The sequence below is a fragment of the Trachinotus anak genome, unplaced genomic scaffold (assembly GCF_046630095.1).
Source record: "Trachinotus anak isolate AG129_WGS33_773 ecotype Australia unplaced genomic scaffold, CSIRO_AGI_Tana_v1 ptg000025l, whole genome shotgun sequence".
Classification (NCBI taxonomy): Eukaryota; Metazoa; Chordata; class Actinopteri; order Carangiformes; family Carangidae; genus Trachinotus; species Trachinotus anak.
In genome coordinates this window covers 9,601,872-9,623,926 of record NW_027273876.1, presented here as the reverse complement: position 1 = coordinate 9,623,926, position 22,055 = coordinate 9,601,872, and the positions used below count along the sequence as shown (strand labels likewise).

Here is a 22,055-nt window from a genome sequence, read left to right as displayed (position 1 = left end):
ATGACTTGAGAAATGCTCAGACTGTCACGTCTTTAAAAAGCAGCCTCAAAACCATTAGCCTTTTAATTACACTCTAAGTATTTACTCTTTCGTATGCATGTTGTGAGCAAGCTGTTATCAGTCTATTTCCTTAACATTTTTAATTTAACAGTGAGTATCTTGTACGTGATATATAAACAGTCAGCTTTGCTTTTCTTCAGTGAGCTAGTTTTGTGAATTTGAGTCATTTGAGTCGCTGCCTAGAGAGTGTGAGTCTAGTCCAGCTGTGTACACACCTAAGAGCCCAACAGAATCACCCAAGGTACTAGAAAAAAAAAAAAAAAAAATCTACAAACTCCCAGTCTCACACTGGAGGAGTGCTGGTGAAAATTACAGCATCACTCTGGGGACTAGGCAGTAGGAGGTGCAGGATTCGATGAATCAAGGACCTTTTGTTCACAGTGAAAATGACTGCTTGCATGCAGTTGGAAAGAACATCTCTTCAGCGGTGCGGCGGTGTTTGGCAGGCAAGCAGGCGGCATTTGGAGCCATTTAGGTTTGAAGCTGACGCAGAGGGGGACAGAGGAGAGCAAGGTCATTTAAAGAGAATGCAGAAGATGATGATGTGGCCAGTTCTGAGTGTTTAAGTGGATCTACTCTGCCTGAATTGAGTAGGGGCTGAGTACACCATGGTAACACTGACAATAATGACAGTGCGAGACAGACACATGTATAGTACAGGCACAAACATGAACTCAGTCAAATATCATATCATCGTATCATATGTAGCCTACATTTGTACAGTCATACAGAAAATAACTTCAGGTCAATAACAGACATGCACAAAAATACACATTCAGGGCTACAGTGTAAGAATATGCATAGGAACACAAACAGGCAGTAACACCCTGACTGGGACTCTTGTGGGCAGAGCTAACAGATCCAGGGTTTAAAAAATTACTCCTTTCATTTACCCAGTTAGCCAACTTCATACCTTTCACCTCCATTAACAGGACGACAGCTGTCAGGAATTACTTCCTCAGAACTTCACCTTTTAAAATACACCTTGGACTTGGTAGCACTATAGGTGTGTTTTGGTCTGTAGTGGACTCAATATTCACACAACCTTGACAAACCATACATTGTTTGAAAGCTATAAGTCTCGGTGCAAAGCATTTTAGGATCCCCATATCACTGCAACAGCTGTTGACATAGAATTGAGTCAGACTTGTGGCTATGGCTCCAAAGTGTTTTCCATGCAAACGGGCCTTATATTCCCTTTTTTTAAAGGCAAAAAATCTCACATTGCCACAATGTTTGTGCTATAATTTTGATACAGTGGGCTACTCATTCTGAATTTTCGGTTGTAAAATTTAATTTAGCTTTAAAAGGAAATCAGGGTCATGACTATGATCAAAAGGATTGAAGGCGGTAACCTTTTTATTTTGGGTACATTATTTTAAGGTTTGTGCACAAATTCGGGGATATTTGTTAAGGGATTAAAAACTAACAGGTGGAAAATATTTGCATCCTGGCACGAAAGTACTTTTAAGAAATAAAACCACGCGTAAGCACATGGTACCTGCTCATCTTTTTTTTTTTTTTTTTTTTTAAAAAGTAGCTACAGCTTTATCACAAGTAGGTGAATACAGGTTAATATTAGAAAAGTACTCGTCCTTACGGGAACAAGAGACACTTCCTGTCGGTGTCCAAATAAAACATCACAGCTTAAACCAAAAACAACTGCATTTATACCTTAATGAAAGAGGAGACACAAATAATCGACAGACAAGCGGAGCCCACCTGTGTCTGAAATTACACACAAACCGCTTCGACGCGTAGAAATAAATAAAAAAAACAAAAAACCCAAAACGTTTTCCTCACCTGTAAAAGACGGTTTCACGGCTGCTCCGGTGTTTCCGTTCATCTCCAGCTGCCACTGATTAACAAGCGCGAGCTCAGCTGCGGGCGGTGGTTTTTCCGGTCCCCGCGAGCGGATAAGTCGCACGGGTAAATGTGCGCGCGCTGTGCCACCGCCGCCTGCGCGACAGAGAGAGCGAGAGAGAGAGAGAGAGAGAGAGAGAGAGAGAGAGAGAGAGAGACTCAATGTAAATGTACCGGTGCTAGAAAACAGAGCTGAGGCTGCACAACACGAAAGAAGTAAAAGAAGAAGAAGAAGGAGAAGAAGAAGGAGAAGAAGAAGAAGAAGAAGAAGTCCATCACTAACTTTTTTAAGCCGCACGTCCGTATGGCTGCAGTTTAAATCACAGCAGTGATGCGAATAGAAATGAAGAGGCTGATGCAGCAGGTCCGTTTCTATTTCCCATATTCCAAAGAAGTGTGAAATTAGAAGAAAGAAACCTCCAACAAGGAAAAGGTTGGTCAGCTACCCAGGCCCCACCAAAGAAACCGGTTCATTCGTCTTCACTGGTTTTGGTTATTGCACAAGTTACAGACGTGTATCACAGCAGTAAAGTAAAAATATCGCAGATGTTGTCCCACAGATTAGCTAATTATCTGGCCTTCTCTTAAGGAGGTGCTCTGTGTCAGGGTCTAGTTTCGGAAGATAGATCTTTATTGTTCAAAGCAAGACATGAAGTGGTGAGCAAATATAAGTGTTATTTAAAATATTTATCACCAGCTATACCTCTCCCTGTAGCCACACATTAGTGTATGAACAGATAATGAGTGACAATATTGAACTTAGCCCTATACTTTACATTAACTAGTCTGGCACTCAGTAGAGCTCATACCTCTGCCAAGGCCAAACGGTCCTACTAAAGTGTGCCCTACCCTGCAATGTTGAGGAACGTGATAAAAATTTCCTGGACCTGCTCCCTTCTCCAGGTTGGCACTAAAATTTTATGGGCTCTTCCCAGTCCCATGCCCCATGGTTCAAATAGGTTCAGTACTTTTTGCAACATCCTGCTGAAAAAATACAAGCAAATGAACACAGGTGAAAACACAACATCCTTGGCAGAGATAAAAATGTCCTTATAGCTGCATACATCTGCATTATACAGTTGTAATGTTTATATACTACTTATAAATACTAAATAGGGGGTCTTAAAATTAATTACCTTAAGGGCGATACCAATATCAATATCAATTGTTTGAAAAAAAATTCATAGTGATATGTCCACCGCCGTTTATTTTTAACATTGACATTCAACATAAACAAATATTTTTCATTGAGATTCCTTAAATTTATGACAACGTGTAATGAATGGGAAAATAACTTCTCATTGCTCTGATGTTGAACAAATTACTTGACAACTTCTATTAGGTGTTTTTCTACTGTGGTTTCTTTTTATTTACTGGGTGACTTATCTCAGACAGGTTCTCAATTTAGTATTTTACTTCTACAGAGATGGAAGGTGGTGGCAATGGTAAAAAGTGAAAAAAAATAGTAAGAGACATCTTACATTTTTGTCCCAATTACAGTTAAAGCACAGCATCCTCTGGATTTCCCTTCCTGATTGAAGCCCACATCTTTCAAACTCCATGCCTTTGTAATCCGGGCTTTGTGTTATAAATGTGTAAACTCCAAGGCAAAGCTGAGACAACCGTGATGACATGAATAAGGCAAATTTCTAGTTTTTAGAAGGCCCTTCAGAGGCAAGGAGGCTGTAGACTAGAGCCTACAGTGTAAGGAAACGACAGCTTTTCTATTATTTTGTTCATTGTGAAAGTCTTTGTAAAACACCTAATGGCATCTTTACAGCCTTGAAACAATGCTAATGTATATTTAAGCACCTCTATTAAAAACCTACTTCCACGTTACAGCCACTTAGAGTAAGATGAACTAGTCGAGGGGTCAAAGGAAAATGTTGTATCACTTTGACATGTCGAGTCCTCTCCACCTTTAGGCATTGTTTGTTTGCTATGGGGCCTATCACCAGCCATCATTCTCCAATCCCACCCCCTTTAGACCCCTCATTAACATTGTTGAGCCACGTTCAAAAGCAGATGCCTGCAGATGAATTTGGGAGTACAGTGACATGGGCACATGCCTGTGTGTGCTGTGGCCAACCTGGTGGTGTGTGTTTTGGCTCAGCTGTCAGCCAGACAGTGATGGATGCTTGGTGGAAACATACTTGGAGTTTGAGCTATGTCCTTCGCGTAGAAGTCCTTTGGCACCCTGCTTGACCCTGCCACAAGGCACCCACCCTAAAAATAAAGGTGCACATGTGCAAGTATGCACATTCAAAGCAGAGACAAGGGTGTAAGATATCACAGCTCATCAAATGCTCTTGATGTTTCCGCGCGTATGTGTGAATGCAAAAGGAAACAACACACAGCTAAACAGCTACACACATATGCACGCACACAAAGCTAGCTCAAACTATTGTGGACACGCCCACAATAGTAGAATCAACCCCCTGTTGCTAAGGTTGGATGAGGATTTATAGGGTACAGTATATTTGGTTGCTCCATTTCCATCCAGGCTCGAGTCCAATCAGCAGCATCAAAGTTAATACCACAGCTCGGCTCCATCATCATCTTGAGTGCTTTCATTAAAGGCCATTTTTATTCCTCTGGTCCTAGAATTATCAAGAACGAGGCTGCTCCCTTAGAGCCGCACGTTTCAGTTTAACGTGGTTACTATGGCAACATTTCTTCTTTTAACTGTAGTCCCTCTGTCTTTTGACTTAAGCATTTGATTGAGATGGCACCCGAAGGATACAAGTGGCTCATTTAAAAAGACAGAGCAAGAATATAGAAGTGAAGAATAGCACCACTGTGAAAGCTGAAGCCAGATAATGACGGCGGTCCACAGCCTGGAAAAGTGTATATAAAAATATATTTAAGTTTGATTACAATATTCAACTTTTGACTCATGTTGACATACAGCGGGTCTAATTATTAGTCCACTACAGCATTTTGACTAATATTTCTCAGATAACGTGAGTGATTTCTTGTTCTTGGCTTGCTTGACACACAAGATGTGACAGGTAAAACAACAAATTACATCTATTATCAACTCTTATGCTTTCAAACTGACCCTTTCTGCTCTATGTTACATTGTCGGGAAATAAAAAAGGACATTTCTGGATAGTTTCAATTTAAAAAATAAATATTCTTCTGATCTGACTTTTGATGAAATCTCTACAAGTGATCATATGAAAGAATCCATCATGGCTTAAAAGAAATCAATGGCAATTTTTATCAAATATCTGAAAAAATACAATGATTTGGAATAAAGAGAGTATTAATGCTCAAAATAGTAAGGTAAAAAAAATAGTAAGGTTTACTTTAAGCTGCGCAGCTTTTTAAAAAAACCTGGCAATGTTTTTTCATAAAACTCACGTTTACTTAATTTAAGATCCTCAACTACTGATTTTACTTTGTGGTATAAAGATACATCTAGCTTGGGCTGTTGACTTGTTTTTTATTTGCTTTTTCATATAAAGTATTTGTGGTTTGTTTTTCAGTTTCATTACTTAAGTCAATGGAAAATAACAACAAGGCAATTTAAGAGAAATTTGTTTCTGAAATTTGACATGCATGATCCCAGGAGAGATTATGAGGAAAAACACACTTTCCAATACACCAAAAGTTAACAAGTAAACATGCATTTTTCAGAAAGAATGGCAAAATGAGTTATATTGTTAAAATTCAAAATGTGTGACATGTATTATGGATGTAATGTTTTGAAAAAGTGCCTAAGTATGATCTTTAATTTTAGTAAATAGGTGGCAAAAAAGTATCAAGTAGCCTAACCCAAGACCTTTAAGCACCTTTAGTCTACACATCTAGCAAAGATGTTTGTTACAAAGGGTGATACTACATCCAATTTACGCGGGACATGAGCATGTATTGCTCTTTAAAGTTAAAAAAAAAAAAAAAAAATCATCATAAATAGACTTCAGGGTGGCATGGTAGTGGAGGTGGTTAGAGCTGTTGCCTCGCAGCAAAGGACTCGAATCCCAGGCCTGGGGCCTTTCTGTGTGAAGTTTGCATGTTCTCCCCATGTCTGCATGGGTTCCCTCCGGGTACTCTGGCTTCCTCCCGCAGTCCAAAGACATGCATGTTAGGTTAATTAGTGACTCTAAATTGCCCACAGGTGTGAATGCGAGCATGAATAGCTGTTTATCTCTATATGTCAGCCCTGTGATAGACTGATGACCTGTCCAGGGTGTACCCTGCCCTCACCCAATGTCAGCTGGGATTCGCTCCAGCACCCCCGTGCCCCGGTGCGGATAAGCGTATAGATAATGGATGGATGGATGGATAAATAGACTTCAATGGCAAAATAAAAACAAGGAAAATCTTGCAGTGTGAGCCAGGGATAAGCATCTAAATCAAATTTGAAATACTACAAACATCTTCTGTCTTTGTCCTTTTGATGCTGGGAGGATTAGCAGAAATCTCCCCCTCATCAGCTGAGCTGTTCTATGGATGTATATTTTTTGATACATCCACCCAAAATACAATACTAACATGGCAATGTAGGACTGGATGCTTTTTAATACTTGGTAAAAAGAAAATAATTTCCACTTAGTCTAATAGTCTTGTAGTCATCTTGGAAAATACTTGTAAATATGAATATAAATATGAAACTTCATTTGGTAGCCAGTTAGCTTAGCTAGTTAGCTTCTTCATATTTATATACATGGAGACTGTAAATAGGGGGAAACCGTTAGCCTGGCTCAGTCCAAATTAAATGCACCTACTAGCACCACAAAACCTCACAGATTAACATGTTTTAGTTCACTTGTTTAAGCCATACCAAAAACCAGAGTGTAAATACTATGACTGAATGTTTTATGTGGGTTATGTGAGGACTGTTTCTTGGCAGGGTGAAGCTGTCAGGCAAGAGACTACAGAAAGTAATTTCTCCCAGCCAAGAAATATTAGCTGCATTATAGCTTTTTTTACTCTTCAATGAACATACAAGATATCAAATGTAAGTTAGTGAGCTGGAAGGTGGATCTTGCTACTTTTGTTACCGGGCTAGCCGTTTCCTCCTGTTTCCAGCCTTTATGCTAAGTTAAAAAGCTGCTCCCTGTAGCTTCATATTTACCATAAAGGTATAAAAATGGTGTCAGTCTTCTCAACTAACTCTTCTCAGCCAGAAAATAAACAAGCATATTGTCGAACTCTTGGTTACTTACTTACTTCTGTATCAGGAACTGTGTGATCATGCCCTGTCTTCAGTATGCAGCTGAAGAAAACACACTGACTTGAAGTAATCAGTGTATGAAAATGCATCATTGACGGGGTTCAGCAAACCAAGCACGAACAAATTTAATGCAACACAATGCAAAATATATATATATAAAAAAAACAACTATCCTTTTAACAACTGTTCATTGTGCTTTAGTCTGGCCCCTTCCTCACTAGCATCCCATCCTGTGGCAGCACAGTTAGATGTTTCATTTTAGATAAGAGACAATTATTGTACCACATCACACATGCTATCGCTATCAGCAGAAATCTCAAACTGTTCCACAGAATGCAATCCAGATACCGTGTCCCTGCGCCCTTGGTATTTAATGACATTTCTTTCTGTCCAGGAAGATAGAAGGAATCCATCAGAGCAGGCCTTTGAAAATATTTGACTGTTTTCTGTGTTTTTGAACTGGGCTTATGCTATTAAATTGGGCCAGTGGTTCCTCAAGCAAACAGAATTTTATAGTACTGAAGCTAATCCGAAAATCCTTGTTGTTATGACAACCACACTTTTTTCAGGTTTTGGACACATTACCTGTTTCATTTGTTGTACGAAACAAAACGCAATAACTATCACTAGAAACAAAACATGAATGTGTGAAAGCTTTGTGACTGCACTTTTTTTCAGGGCGCATTTCCTTTACTCTGCAAATCTCCTGCTCTAAAGACAGTCCATCTCAGTCCAGCTCTCACGCTATTATGATTCACAGAGGCCAAGTATGAAATTAGTTTCTTTTTTAACAGAACATATCTTGACTGACAGCTCAACAAATGAGAAATCATTTACTGTGAACAGAGCGTCCTTCTGCTTTTGGCAGAGATGCTGCCTGTCTCTGAGGCGACTGTGTGCCTGTGTGTGTGTGTGTGTGTGTGTGTGTGTGTGTGTGTGTCGAAATGGCTTTAAAAGCGGATTTAATGTGAGGTTCGAGGCAGCAAAACCATAATAGCAGTTCTGACAGCGTCAAAGTCAGTTTACACCATTTCCTATGCAAAAATATTTACATAGTTGTAGTGTTTTTTTTTTTTTTACTTGTTTACACGGAGGGTAAAGATCAAGAGAATGGGGCTTTGAGCCATTTGCTGTAACTGTGGGTGTGACACAAAGAAAGCTTTAGCAAACATATTCCTTCATTACTACTTTCTGTAAATAAAATGCCACGTTAAAAACTGAAAGGAAATTTCATACTTTATTTCTTGGTTGGATTTGCTAGTTGGGCATGTATGTAGAAATTTCACATTCACATTCAGAGTGATACACTTGAACACTGAACTTGTTATCACTTGTTATTCAGTGAAAGAACGAATTAAGTGAGACTTTCAAGATAACGGTAAATACTGAAATACAGTGTAACAGTGGCACAGGTGAAGAAGAGTCATCACGTCAGTTGACTAACTCAGTGATGTCAGTTATTTCATTAAGATTAGCAAATATTAGTTGGTAATACCACACCAAAAAAGGTTGTATCAGCAAAACATCTTTGTGTGTCGGATACAGAAAGGGTGCATTTCATTGCTTACCAGTCCTCCTTATTTTATATGGAAGAATAAACAATGTGTTATCAAAAATTACATAAAGTGCACCTGATTTAATGTGCAGTTTCAAATCAGATGCATCATATATGTCTGGTCCCATTAGAAGAATTTAACCTTCCTCGAATTAATACATGAAAAAAAACATAATTGCCATATTTCCATCACATTTTCCACAAGGTTTGAGGTTTAACTGGCACTCTTTTGATTCTGTCACTGGTTACACCCTCTTCTTCTGCAATACTGTTAAACTCAATGCAACCAACTCCTAACTTTCCCATGACAGGAATGGATGGAAACATGCACTCATTTACAATTTCTTTTGCTGATTTTCTGGAGAGCTGTTTAAAAATTGTGCTGAATTTGAATCGAAACTCATCTACTAATGCTTCAGATTCTGTCCCTCCACCCTTATTGACCATGAATGTGTTCTGAAATAATGATTTTTAAATGAGATATTATGGGGTTTTTTTTCTTTTAAATAACCAACAAATGGCACTACACTGCAGCTGGTTAGGACCTAATAAACTGAACATACGTTCTTATGAATATTTGATAGTGTATTTTCAAATGTTCATACTGCTGCTACAAATACATTTTCAAAACCTTTACAAACCTTGTCCCCTGCATGTATGCCATCTAATATATTATACAGTTTCTTCATCTACTTAAAACCACAAAAAGCTTCAGGCACCTCTATTAAAAGGGCACTGTTCATCACAATAAAGTGAACTGCTGCATTAACCCAGAAAAACCTCCCTCTAAAATGAGGTGTAGAATAATCAGGTGAGTACAAATGAAGCACACCACTACTGTGGAACTCCTCTGTATTACAGCTTTTTTTTCTCATTTTGCCACTAATGGATTTTTGCATGTCAATCTACATACTATCCACCTCCACACATGCACACAGATGTGCACACCTCCTGTTGACTAAATGTCTCTAATCCAGTAAATTGTGGTTAAAGTCAGTTGTTTTCTGCATTTTTTAATTAATTTTATTAGTGGATATGGCTACATGTTAATGAACTGCCTCACATGCATTCATGAGAATAATATGTAATTCTTTTTGTGTCTGGAGTTAAATGTGATGCTGCCCTCTAGTGGTTAGAAATGTTTACTGATCCTGTTTTTACTGTCAGATTTTTTCATGATTCTCCTAATCATTTTTTAACCATTCTTTCATTGAAGAAAATGTGGCCAAAAATCAGATTTAGAGAACAAAATTAAGAAAGTGACTCCAGAATTAACAAAGCTTTATGAATTATACTGCAGATAGAACTGACTGTATTAAGTCCAGAGTAAAGATTTTGCAAAGCAACAAAATTGGTGTAATTTGCCACAGGCTCTGTTAAGGCTCCTTTGTGTGACTGCAACATCAGAGAACAAAAGACAGAGATGCAGGGTGGCACAGGAATACTGAAGACTAGCTTTGACGATAAAGCATGGAAACACCCTGACAAATCTCTGAGTCGGCTAACCTACAAAAACAATATGCAGAAAAAAGTGCATTATTTAGCAAACTAACACGTTATTAAACTAGCGTAGTATGACTACAGAGGCCAGAATCATGTGAGGCCATTCAAGTGTGGGAACAATATGTAGGGTAATCACACACATACTGCCTTCTGATTGGGAAACTAGCGAATATAGGACTGCTATAATCTTCTTATCAACAAATACTTTTCATTGCTATACGCACACAATTCATACTGACCCAAATATTAGACAGTCCTGATTATGAGCTGATACCCTGTCCCCCTTTTTGTGACACCTGTTTAAATAGACTTTTTTGATGATAAAACTTTAAATTCAACAGTGTATATATGTATGTGTATATATATATGTATGTATATATATATATATATATCAATATAAAATATATCTTTAAGTCTAGCAAAAGTGGTATTTCTGATTACAATTTACCATCCACAAGAAAATCATCATTCATCAGCTAGCAGCTAATTAACGTATTAACCATGACCTGATTCATGACTCTTGTAACAGGTTCAGAAAAACACTGATTGCACAATGACATCATAATGATGCCCCTGTTTTTTTCATGTGTAATTTCCAGGGCTAAGAAAAAACAAAACAATGACTTTTATTAATACAATTAATACAATATCCTCTCAACCTGCAGACAATCTTCACTGCCACCAGACAAAAAGAAAACATGCAAATAATAACTGGAAATGTTCACCAATGCCAAACTATACATTGCAAAGCAACTCAAAACAAAATGAACCTTGCATATCATTTATTACTTTTTAGATTTACAAGTTATTCTCATGTTTCATTTAAAAAAGGCTAACAACTCTCTGGTGTTACAGGTATGAATACACAATAAATGCAAACAACTGCATCAGAAACATCTTCAGATGTGTAGCCTGTTAAATCATGACCTGCTTAAATAAGCAAAGGCTTGAGCTTTCTTTATAACTGTGTTATGTTCAGGTCCCCAAAGAGAAGAACATAATGCTCTGATCTCAACTGCAATAAGACAAAAAGATGAATTGCTCTGCCTTATACAATTTCAGCATTATCAATAGTTGGGTATTTGTATCTTTCATAATGACGATGAGTGTAGAAGTAACTGACAGGAGTAGAAGAATAATCAACTGTCAATACATGTATATGTGCATATAAGTATCTACAATATACACATACACATACAGTGAGGTCCAAAAGTCTGAGACCACTTTCCTATTCACTTGAAATGGAAAGTGGTCTCAGACTTTTGGACCCCACTGTACGTAACATAAAAACACACTCAAACAATTAGGGAGAATGTCAAACGACCTCGATATCACCCCTAAAATGATAATTTAAGACAGAATTCAATCAACTGTAGACAGGGGAACAGGGAGGTAGATAGATACACCGGGGAAAGACAGAAGAAGTAGTGAGGGATCTTGGTAATTCCCTCTAGCTTATGATTCTTTTAAAAACGTTCTTTTAATCAAAGAGGATCCAGATAATCTCATCTGTAATCTCAGTTTAAGTGCAGGAGTGGCGAGTGGCTCTGCTCTCTCCTGCCTCTCTGAGTTTTAGCTACGTGCTGTCCTCAAAACAATGTTCAGGGCTCGCTCACTAAGTTCATTGTTTTGTACTTGCTAGTTGCCACCTCCGCAGCACTGGCCGCTGCGGCCCTGTGGGGCAGCTTCTTGTAGATCCACTCCTGTCCGGGTCCGTCCACCTTGCCCAGCCCCACCTTGAGCATCGTTCTTCGGTAGCTTCTTTGCTACAGGGAAAAGTGACACAGGATCACAGATTTAAAAGGTTCAAAGTTGCATCGGAGCTAGCTATAAACACAAGTGGTAACAAGATTGTTAAGAGGACAAGAGCAATGAAAATACATGGTCCTGCGTCACAAAATTCAAATTTCCTCTAAACCTCGTTAATTTTGAAGTAATGGACAATCTTACCTCTTTGCGCTTCTAAAAATATTTAAATGCAGCAATCTCAAATGGTAAAACCACTCTTTGAAGGAACTGCTCACAACTTACTGTACACTGTATACAACTACTATATACAGTGTACAATGAGGGGTCGCAAGTGGTTCCATTTTAAAAGGGTCATTAAGGTAAAAAGGTTGGGGACCACAGAGTTACACTATTCATTGAAGTGTGTCACTGAATTAAAAAAAGAGCACAAAAATTTTCTAGCCCAACAGGTGTCATAGAAAAAAACTCATTTCTAAATAACTGATCAATACATACATCTCTATCTGTGTTTTGCTGTCAATCTCACCTGTTGCGTCTGGCCTATCTGGCTCTCCGACACTGTCCTGCCCCTCATCTCTCCCTTCATTAGCTACAGCTATCCCTTCCTGACCCTCTATTGTTGCTGTAGCTGCCACAGCAGCACTGCCTTAAACCTGAAAATATTCCAAACAAATTAATTGGATAGGTAATCCCGCTGGTCCCTAGGTACTGTTTTGCTAATACCTCAGGTCCAGACTGTCTCTGCGCCTCCTCAAGACCAGCTCTTTTTAATCTTTGAATTTGAATTGTTCTCAATATTCACCTGGATTGTGTTGAAGATGAATTGAGATGGAGCAAATATTCAGCATCAGAGTTAAAGAATTAACATTAACATTATCCACTTGCATGTGCAGTCAATATTGACTAGTAGCTATGCCAGCCATATCTGTGAGTAAAAGCCAGTAACAAGACATATTATTCGTTGTTATTTTATATTAATTCAAGAGCACAATTTGAACTTTAGAGCAAGTTTTGCTAATTTGACTGCATTAATTAGGTATTTTTCCTGCTGGACTCAACAGCTTTTCTATTGTTATGCTGCTGTTTTCTTGAAGTGCAACTGAAATCCAACCATCTAACCAATACCTCTTTTATTCAAGTCAAGTAAGGAACACTGTAATCACTTTCATTTGTTTATAATTTTACTTGGCTGCAGAACTAAGAGGGCGGTACATTAAACTGCTGCCAAAAATATCAGTATGTGGGAGTGGTTTAGAGGAACATTTGACTCATCGGAATAATACACTTACCAATAGCCATGAAAATTTCATTGACATTCATGGCAGTCTTGGCTGAGGTCTCCATGAAAAGTAGACTGTTGTCATCAGCATATGCTTGTGCCTCCTGAGAACATAGTTTACATAGTACAGTTTAATACAATTCAGGACAAGGTTTTGAATGCCTGAAATAATTTTGCTGTTAAATTGACTCATATTTATGCATCTTTATACCTGATGCTCTACAGCTCTCTTGTTTGCGATGTCTGCCTTGTTGCCCGCCAGAGCGATCACTATGTTGGGACTGGCTTGTCTCTGCAGCTCCTTCACCCAGTTTTTTGCTCGTCCAAAGGTATCCTAATTAAGCAAGAAACTTTATCAATATTACTCTCACCTAGTGTATTCACATGACAACTATTGGAATTTCGCAGAACTTTTTCACTTTTCAGCTTGTACCTGTGTTAATTGACCAACTCCTGACCTGAAGATATGACCTCAAAAAACTCACAGGTCTAATTGTAGACTAGAAGCAATTACATTAAATTTGGAAAGTGTCTTTTAAGTAAAAATATCCAACACACTTCCATAAAATATTCTGAAATTCACAACAATGAATTTAACAACAAGAAAGAGAGAAAAGACATTAAAGGCTAAGTCATTATAAAACTGCTATTTGGTCAACAACCCATCAGAGTTCATAGTATTGTTAATTATTGTTCCCCATTGTTACACTGTGGCTGAAACTTACTGTGTTGGTAATGTCGTAGACCACAATGGCTGCCTGAGCTCCTCTGTAGTACATTGGCGCCAGGCTGTGGTAGCGCTCTTGACCCGCTGTGTCCCAGATCTCAAACTTCACAGTGGTGTCGTCCAGACAGACAGTCTGAGTGAGGAAGGCGGCTGAGGAGAGCAGAGAAAGAGGATAAATGGAATGATAAAACATTAAGACCATGCACCTTTCAATCTTCCTGGAAGATTCTGGTCATGTCTCAAGTACGTAAGCAATTGAAGACTGTGCATCACTTCACAAGCTCCATGTCATTCACAACAGCACAAACAAATCAGTGCCAATTCATGCTGCTTACATCTTCTGAAATTAAATTAAATTAAATTAAACATGCCACTTATTTGAGCATGTTACTGCCTACATCTTTTTCATAATGCCTGGGGCTATTCATAAATCCTAACTATTTTTTGGTACCAACCAAAATGTGTCTGTTAGGCTAAATATCAAAACTGGTCAAGCATCAATTGGAATTGACTGTGTGGTAAAATCTGTAATCTTATTCATTTAAGAATGAATTGAATCGTTCTTGACCTAAATTTAAATTTATATAAGTTCTTGTATAGGTGCTTGTGTTTTGACTGAATTTAATGTTTTATATTTCTCAAAGCAAGTAATCAATAAAAGCATCATTTTGGTATTAGTATGAAAAGTTAGATATTGTATTGACACTAGTACAGAATCATACACAACACCACAATCTACCTACTGAGACACACAAAGCCTGTTTTAAACAACATTTACTCTTTCAGAAGTCGAGAAACACATTTCTATCTCCTACCTCCGATGGTACTCTCCTGGAATTCATGGAACTGGCCTTTGACAAACCGCAGCACTAAGCTGGACTTGCCCACTGCCGACTCCCCCAACAGCACCAGTTTGAACTGGCAGATTTTGTTTGCTGCTGTGGCACCATTAGGCCTGATTGCTCCTCCACCGCGCCCAGCCATTGACAGGGACAGAGACTGTTATGGATGGAAAACGGCCTGTGATGGGCTGAGACTACCAGCTATCAAAGTGCAAGGACAGGAGCCAACTCTGGACACACATGCACTGATGGTCAACGAGGTCAACGATCAATCCTCTGGTGGGAAGAACTGGATTGGGCAGACAGAGGGTATTCACAGTTTTACAGAGCCCAATGCAATGTCTTCAATGTCCTTTTTTTGTGACCAACAGTCCTAAACCTTAAAATAATCAATATGACACAGAAAACATTTGGCATTCATGTGAAAAAATGCAAGGATCAATTGATTATATAAATAGCTGATTTATATCTTCACTTTAACACATTTAAAAGATCCTTAACAAAACCACTGGCCATCTGTTATAATAATAATGTTAAGATGTAGCCAAGGTAAAATAAGATAAAAGAGTTTGAAGCAACCCCTTGCACACCTCAGACTGTACTCAAAGGTGTTTATGAGACCAGACACTTTGAAATATTTATTTAATATTTTTAAGTTTTAACACACATCTTTAAAATGTCATCCCTTTGGAGTCAACATGACACTCTTCAAAGCAACATCTAGATTTGTGATCTTACTTTAACACACGGCCACAACTGGCTCAAGACAAAGTGATTATAAAACCGCTTCAACCTGCCGATCTCAACTTTTGACCGTGTAACCGGACAAAAACAAAAACAAGTGTACGTTAGCATCGACGCTAAAGCTAGTAGCCATGCTAACAACGTCTAACAAGGAAAAAAAAACATTAAAAGGAAACAAATAACACGCTGACGTTCTTACCAGCAACGAAATACAATCTCCACCCCGTCTTGTTAACTGTGACTTATATCAGTGTTGTTCCTCTTTAACGGTGTTTTCTCCTTTTTTTGCCAAAACAATTTCAGGCTGAGTAAATTATACGCTTCCGCCTTGTGTAACCAAAATACTTCCTGACTTCGTCTGTCATGTGACGCAGTGTCACAACCAATCAAATGAGCAGAAAGCATGTCGTCAGAAGAAGCCACCTCACTATATATTTTTTTCTGTGTGCGCCTATATTGTAACATAAAGCCGCATATTTCTTGCAGAACAAAGACATGCAATACTTGCGTTATATGTACCACTTCCTCCAACTCATCGTTTCTGATTGATGACTTCTCTCTCGCCCCTCTGTTCTTTTCTATGTGATCTATTTTTATTTGTTTAGTGTTCCCATAGATATTTATTCTTGATTGCATCCTTCTGCTTTGATTTTTGCTGTAAGCTTTATACAGATGTAAAACTTTTTAATGTTTGTTAAATAAGTAAAAAAGGAAAACAATAATGAACTGAAGTAATTTTACAGAAACACATACCACAGCATTTACAATACATGATAAAGCGATATCCATTGAACCAATAACAGTGGAGTACACATCAACTGTTTATAAAGAGGGGACACACCATGGGTTTTCCTTTTTTTATTTCTATTTTTTGACAGTTATTTCAGCATGTTATCAACCACAAGATGGCGCAATGTGACAGAAAACTCAGCAGGACATGTCTATCATCAACAGTCATGCAATTCTCTGCCACTATTACACTAAGAGCAGAGATAGATAGACAGTCTCTTCAAAAAGAGAAGATGAATGACTGATGGTGCTAAAGAAAACAATGCAACACAAAAGTGATGAAATATACCTCACCATGTGCTGATTGTCCTTTAATCTGTTGCAACTCTGTGGGAACAGTTTCTTAAAAATTAAAAACATTTTAATGACATTTATCTATCTATATATGACCAACAAACTCCTTTATGAGAAATCTGTTAGCAATTGGACACTGCAGCTGATCTGACTCATCTCATACATCACTGCAGTTTTATACCAGGACAAATAACAGACTCAACTCAGCTGTGATATCACCACTATGTTTAGATTTTATTTGTGCCCTGACTGATCATGTAGTCCATATGACTGGAGCCATGATGAACTTACAGTGAAAGAGAGGAAGAGTCTGTTGTCTTTCAGCTGTAAGAACATTTTCATTCAACATTAGTTTCTATCGGGATGTCACGTGGAAAGAATATTATGATTTCAGATATTTACCCATTTTCCACTCTCACTAAAATATATATACTACTAAATCATTTCTACACCTTATTAGACATTCCTGTCATAACTTGGATAAATACATAATGAATTTACAAACAAAACATTCGTAAAAGCAGATGCATCAAATAGAAATAAATTAATAAAGCTTTGCTGTCTTATTCGCTTTCAGTGTCTGAGCAGTAACTTTATAAACTGTGGTTTGATGGATCTGTTCACAATATCAACACAACATAGGTTTTCAATGAATGTGCAGCTTCTGTCAAACAGTTTAAGATATTTCACAGTTTTGTTGGAGCACTTCATTGGCTGTATTTGGACAGTACATCAATTTATCTATACAACAACAAACTCCAAGGCATAAAAAGCTCTTAACACCTGCAAACGGACAGCTGATCCAGCTCTGCTGTTGACACCAGATACTGATGTTGCTCTATATCATGGGTTGGAGACAAGGACGCTGACTCTGTCTTGTGGGAGGAACTGAGACACAAGGAGGGAATGCAAGTGAAGAAAACAGGGAGACATTTTAAGGTAATAAGAAGCAAAGGAGATCCTTTGTGAACACTTCATAATTAGATAAAAACGTATATTAAACTGTAAGATGTGATTATATTTCATTCAAATAAAAGCTGGAACATTGTTGTTTGATTAAAATCAAATGAACAAAGAATAACTGTGCTTGTCATTTCCTGCCTGCTAATTTATCTCAAATATCAACAACCACTGCAATTTTGTATATTTGTAGATAATTATACATTTACATAAGTTACCAAAAATTAATTATTACAGTTTTAGCATTTTAATCCACTGACTTTTGGCAATGAGTTTTTGTGCTTGAAAACTTTACTGCCCCACCTCATGAGGCTATGTACAATAGTTTTGTGAATGTTAAAACTGATACTTAAATAAATGATAAATTATAAAAGTTATAAAAATTTGTTTAAAAGTATAATTAAGATTATTGATTGACAGCTGTACAATGACTGAAACAGCTGTTTCAGTCCAAAACAGCAGTTAATTTTTCAGCAAGTTCACCATGGGGTTATGCCAATCATAAGTAATGATTTATGAGCTGACACCCCCATCCCACCCTCTTCCAGTTTGTATGCAACTTTTCAGTGATTTGGCAAATTTCCTAGGAAAATGATTTTCATTTGTACATAAATCTGATGTGAATAATTAGGAATTCCTAATATGACTTAAGTCATAAACCAAACAAAAGGCCCTGTTCAGGCCTGGTATTAACATTTGTCCCTGACCACAAGTGGACAGCTCTCAGTACAGGTATGAACACACCCAAGACTCATTCAGGACGCATTTGAGACCCGATCACTCAGACCACATTTGGAGATGCGCTGGACTATCTGTGGTCATATTCTTTTAGCAGCGTGATCGAAATTGCGTTCTGGCCAAGTTGAAGTATCGTCTACTCTACTGACGTCCTCTGCCACAGTCTAATTAGTCCTGTCACAGTTTTGAAGGCTCTGTTCAGACCTGGTATTAATATGCGTCTTCACTGATCTGATGACAAGTGGTCAGCTCTTAGTAATGAACCTAAAGTATTTTACTATTTCTAATGGTTAAATTATAGAGCTGTGTGTAATGCATTGATTCGCTCAACGCCTCCATACCGCGCTCTCTCTCACACACATTCACAAAAGCACATTGACAATGTACCCAGTAACTCCATTAGCTGAGTTTGTGGTTGTTTTGTGTTATGTACTTACCGATAAGCACCATCTCCCCTGGGATTTCCTCTCTGACACATTTCTCCTCAGTATCTCAGATCTGGAAATACAAAAGAGGAGATGAAACAACAGACAAAAATAGAAGTGAAACAGTCAAAACATGGCTGCATTCTGACAGGTGCTATCCTTAGTCTGCTGGTGAGTCTGCGCAAAGTCAGAGGCTGCAGGGTGATGGAGTTCTTACAGCTGAAATAAAGGTGTACTCTCTGTACCTGGGTTTCTGAGTTTCTTATAATGAGAATCAAATAACCCACGACCTTTTAAAACTCTTTGGTTTTCAGTTTTTAAAAATCATATACAGAAACTTTCAACAAATAAACAAAACCTCCTGTACATTTTGACTGCATACTTTTATGTACTTTTCTTCTGGGGATGGTTTTTGGCTGCTTTTGAAAATTTGAAATTCCTGAAATAAAGTTAAATACAACACATGTATTTAAACTTAAAATATGTTAAATTGATTTAATTTAGCCTTCTGTCTTTGATCACTGAATATTTTTTTTCATTTACATGCTACATTAAAATCAAATCACAATATAACAAAGTAGAAAAGTGTATCAGCCAGCCTTGAATTGTCCAAGAGCTATGATAAGTTAGTAGCTAATGTTACTGACTGTTTTCATTATATCTTACCTTTAACTTCATGAAGACCACAGTGAGCAGATAATGTTACTGGTACTGTGTATTGTAGCTTCATGCTGCCATTTGTCCAAGAGTTAGGAGCTTAAGTTGCTTGCCTTGTAATATTCAGAGGTTAGGAGGAGCTAAAGCTAGCTTTGTAATTGTAAGTAAAAGTAAATGCTAATGCTAGCCTTATAATGTCCAAACTTTAGCAGCTAATGCTAGCATTTCAATGCATAATTAATGTTAGTGACTCTGAGGAGCTTATATTACTGGCCCTGTGTGATGTAGCTTCATGCTCCATTTTGTCCAAGAGTTAGTAGCTACAGCTAGCCTTGTAATATTCAGAGGTTAGGAGGAGCTAAAGCAATTATATAATTGTAATGTCCAGAAGTCAGCAGTTAATGTCACTGGCACTTACATATATTTCTGTGTGTGTGTGTGTCTATACAACAACTGTAACACAAATCCTATGCTTAGCACTTAGTCTTCGGCACTGGAAACACTGAGCATGACAGATTTGTTTGTACCATTGGCTATTGTTACAGTTCCTACCACAACCTTTTGGTTAAATACATAATGTTCTACAATACTGGTTTAATCTGAGCATCTTGATCCTCCACACTCACCATAATAAACTCCAGGAGTTAAAAGGGGGTGGCAGCCAAACACTTCCTTAATTTATGTTCTTGCTGATGTCATGAATGATGTCATGGGTCATACCATAACTGTAGGGGTGGTCATAAGTTTAATATACTCTGTTAAGAAGTATTTGACTGATTCAGAGCAATTATCCAGTTTGTTTCAATTTATATCTTGTTTGTACTGTTTATGTTTAATGATGAAATGTAATGTTTTGTAAATTAATCTTTTAAAATAAGGTAGACTCATACCCCATGATGGAGTTTAGTACTGCCCAGGTGAACTAATCAGTGGAGACAGGGACTATATAAGCAGTTAGATTTTCTCAGTCGAGAGGGAAGGATGTCTGTGCAGGTGTGAGCACTTGCTCAGTGTTATCTTAACTTTTAACTTTGTGACTCTAAAAGTTACCAGCCAAATTACATGTTTTTTTTAACCAACTGTTTTTTTTTTCCTAATATAACAGGAAAATTGCTGCTTAATGGCAAAACCGAGCAGGTAATGTAACTTACATTTTTCTTTTAATTTCATGTTGTGCAATGTAGTTGTTACAGTTTAATTTTCATGAAATTTGTGGTGGCCAAAGTTAGCAGCAAATGTTTGTGAAAACATGAAATTTCAGCAAGAGTCAATGCATGAAACAATGTTTCATGGCCAAACCTAGCACCTAAATGAATTGAAAAGTTGAAATTTTAATAGGAAACTTGTAGTTAATGGCCAAACATAGCAGCTAATGTTAGTGAAAACATGATATTTCAGCCAGATATGCAAGAGTCAATGGCCAAACTTAGCAGCTAAGGTTACTGGCATTTTTCACAGTGCATTTTCCTTAGAAATATCATGTTATCATTTTTCTTTTTCACCATACTTCTTACTTCTAAGGAGGCAACTGTGGAAGGTACTGTAACTGTCACTGTTTCATTTGAAGTCAATATTGAATTTGTCTTGGCCCCAATTAGCAGCTAATGTTACTTTAACTTCTTTGTTTTTTCTTGACATTACATTGTTGGAGGCCAAACATAGCAGCTAATGTTAGTCAAACTTTTTATCTTAATATGAAAGCATGTTTCATGGCCAAACCTAGCAGCTAAATGAATTGAAAAGTTGAAATTTTTATAGGAAACTTGTGTGGCCAAAGTTAGCAGCTAATGTTAGTGAAAACATGACATTTCAGCAAGATATGCAAGAGTCAGTGGCCAAACTTAGCAGCTAAATGAATTGAAAAGTTGATGGCCAAACTTAGCAGCTAGTGTAACATGGAGTTTTTCCATTTTATCTTGTCGTTAGAATCTTGATGACGAAATTAGCAGCTAAGGTTAATGAAATTTTTATTCATGTAAACAGTGGACTTGTGGTGGCCAAAGTTAGCAGCTAATGTTAGTGAAAACATGATATTTCAGCAAGATATGCAAGAGTCAATGGCCAAACTTAGCAGCTAATGTAACATGGAGTTTTTCATTTCATCGTTTTATTAGAATCATGATGATGAAATTAGCAGCTAAGGTTACTGGCATTTTTCACCGTGCATTTTCCCTAGAAATATCATGTTACCATTTTTCTCTAACCATATTTCTTACTTCTAAGGAGGCAACTCTGGAAGGTACTGTAACTGTCACTGTTTCATTTGAAGTCAATATTGAATTTGTCTTGGCCCCAATTAGCAGCTAATGTTACTTTAACTTCTTTGTTTTTTTCTTGACTCAACATTGTTGGAGGCCAAACATAGCAGCTAATGTTAGGCAAACTTTTTATCTTAATAGGAAAGCATGTTTCATGGCCAAACCTAGCAGCTAAATGAATTGAAAAGTTGAAATTTTTATAGGAAACTTGTGTGGCCAAAGTCAGCAGCTAATGTTAGTGAAAACATGATATTTCAGCCAGATATGCAAGAGTCAGTGGCCAACTTAGCAGCTAATGTAACATGGAGTTTTTCCATTTTACCTTGTCATTAGGATCTTGATGATGAAATTCGCAGCTAAGGTTAATGACGTTTTTATTCATGTAAACAGTGGACTTGTGGTGGCCAAAGTTAGCAGCTAATGTTAAGCA

The 22,055-nt window shown here is 37.6% G+C and overlaps 2 protein-coding genes across 6 annotated transcripts in view; both read right to left on the bottom strand.

The window, feature by feature from the left end:
- LOC139608953 (zinc finger protein 385B-like) overlaps positions 1-7,266 on the bottom strand; it is a 74,047-nt gene extending 66,781 nt beyond the window's left edge. Inside the window, exons 1-2 of one of the 5 annotated variants that reach the window (XM_071463118.1) lie at positions 7,098-7,266; positions 1,864-2,019 (exon numbers count right to left, since the gene is read on the bottom strand). In XM_071463118.1, the coding sequence (XP_071319219.1) occupies positions 1,864-2,019; positions 7,098-7,197 (256 nt within the window). In that variant the 5' untranslated portion in view covers positions 7,198-7,266. Of the gene's footprint in view, positions 1-1,863; positions 2,020-2,206; positions 2,359-2,380; positions 2,522-7,097 lie in introns of those variants that run through there. The other 4 variants (XM_071463121.1, XM_071463120.1, XM_071463119.1 and 1 more) reach the window with 4 other exon arrangements.
- Positions 7,267-10,765: 3,499 nt separating this feature from the next.
- LOC139608754 (ras-related protein Rab-5C-like) lies at positions 10,766-15,864 on the bottom strand. The gene is made up of 6 exons (XM_071462801.1): positions 15,704-15,864; positions 14,734-15,049; positions 13,917-14,068; positions 13,403-13,525; positions 13,202-13,295; positions 10,766-11,929 (listed from the first exon to the last, which is right to left on the bottom strand). The coding sequence occupies exons 2-6, from the start codon at positions 14,900-14,902 to the stop codon at positions 11,802-11,804; spliced, it is 666 nt and encodes a 221-aa protein (XP_071318902.1). The 5' UTR covers positions 14,903-15,049; positions 15,704-15,864; the 3' UTR covers positions 10,766-11,801.
- Positions 15,865-22,055: the final 6,191 nt, after the last annotated feature.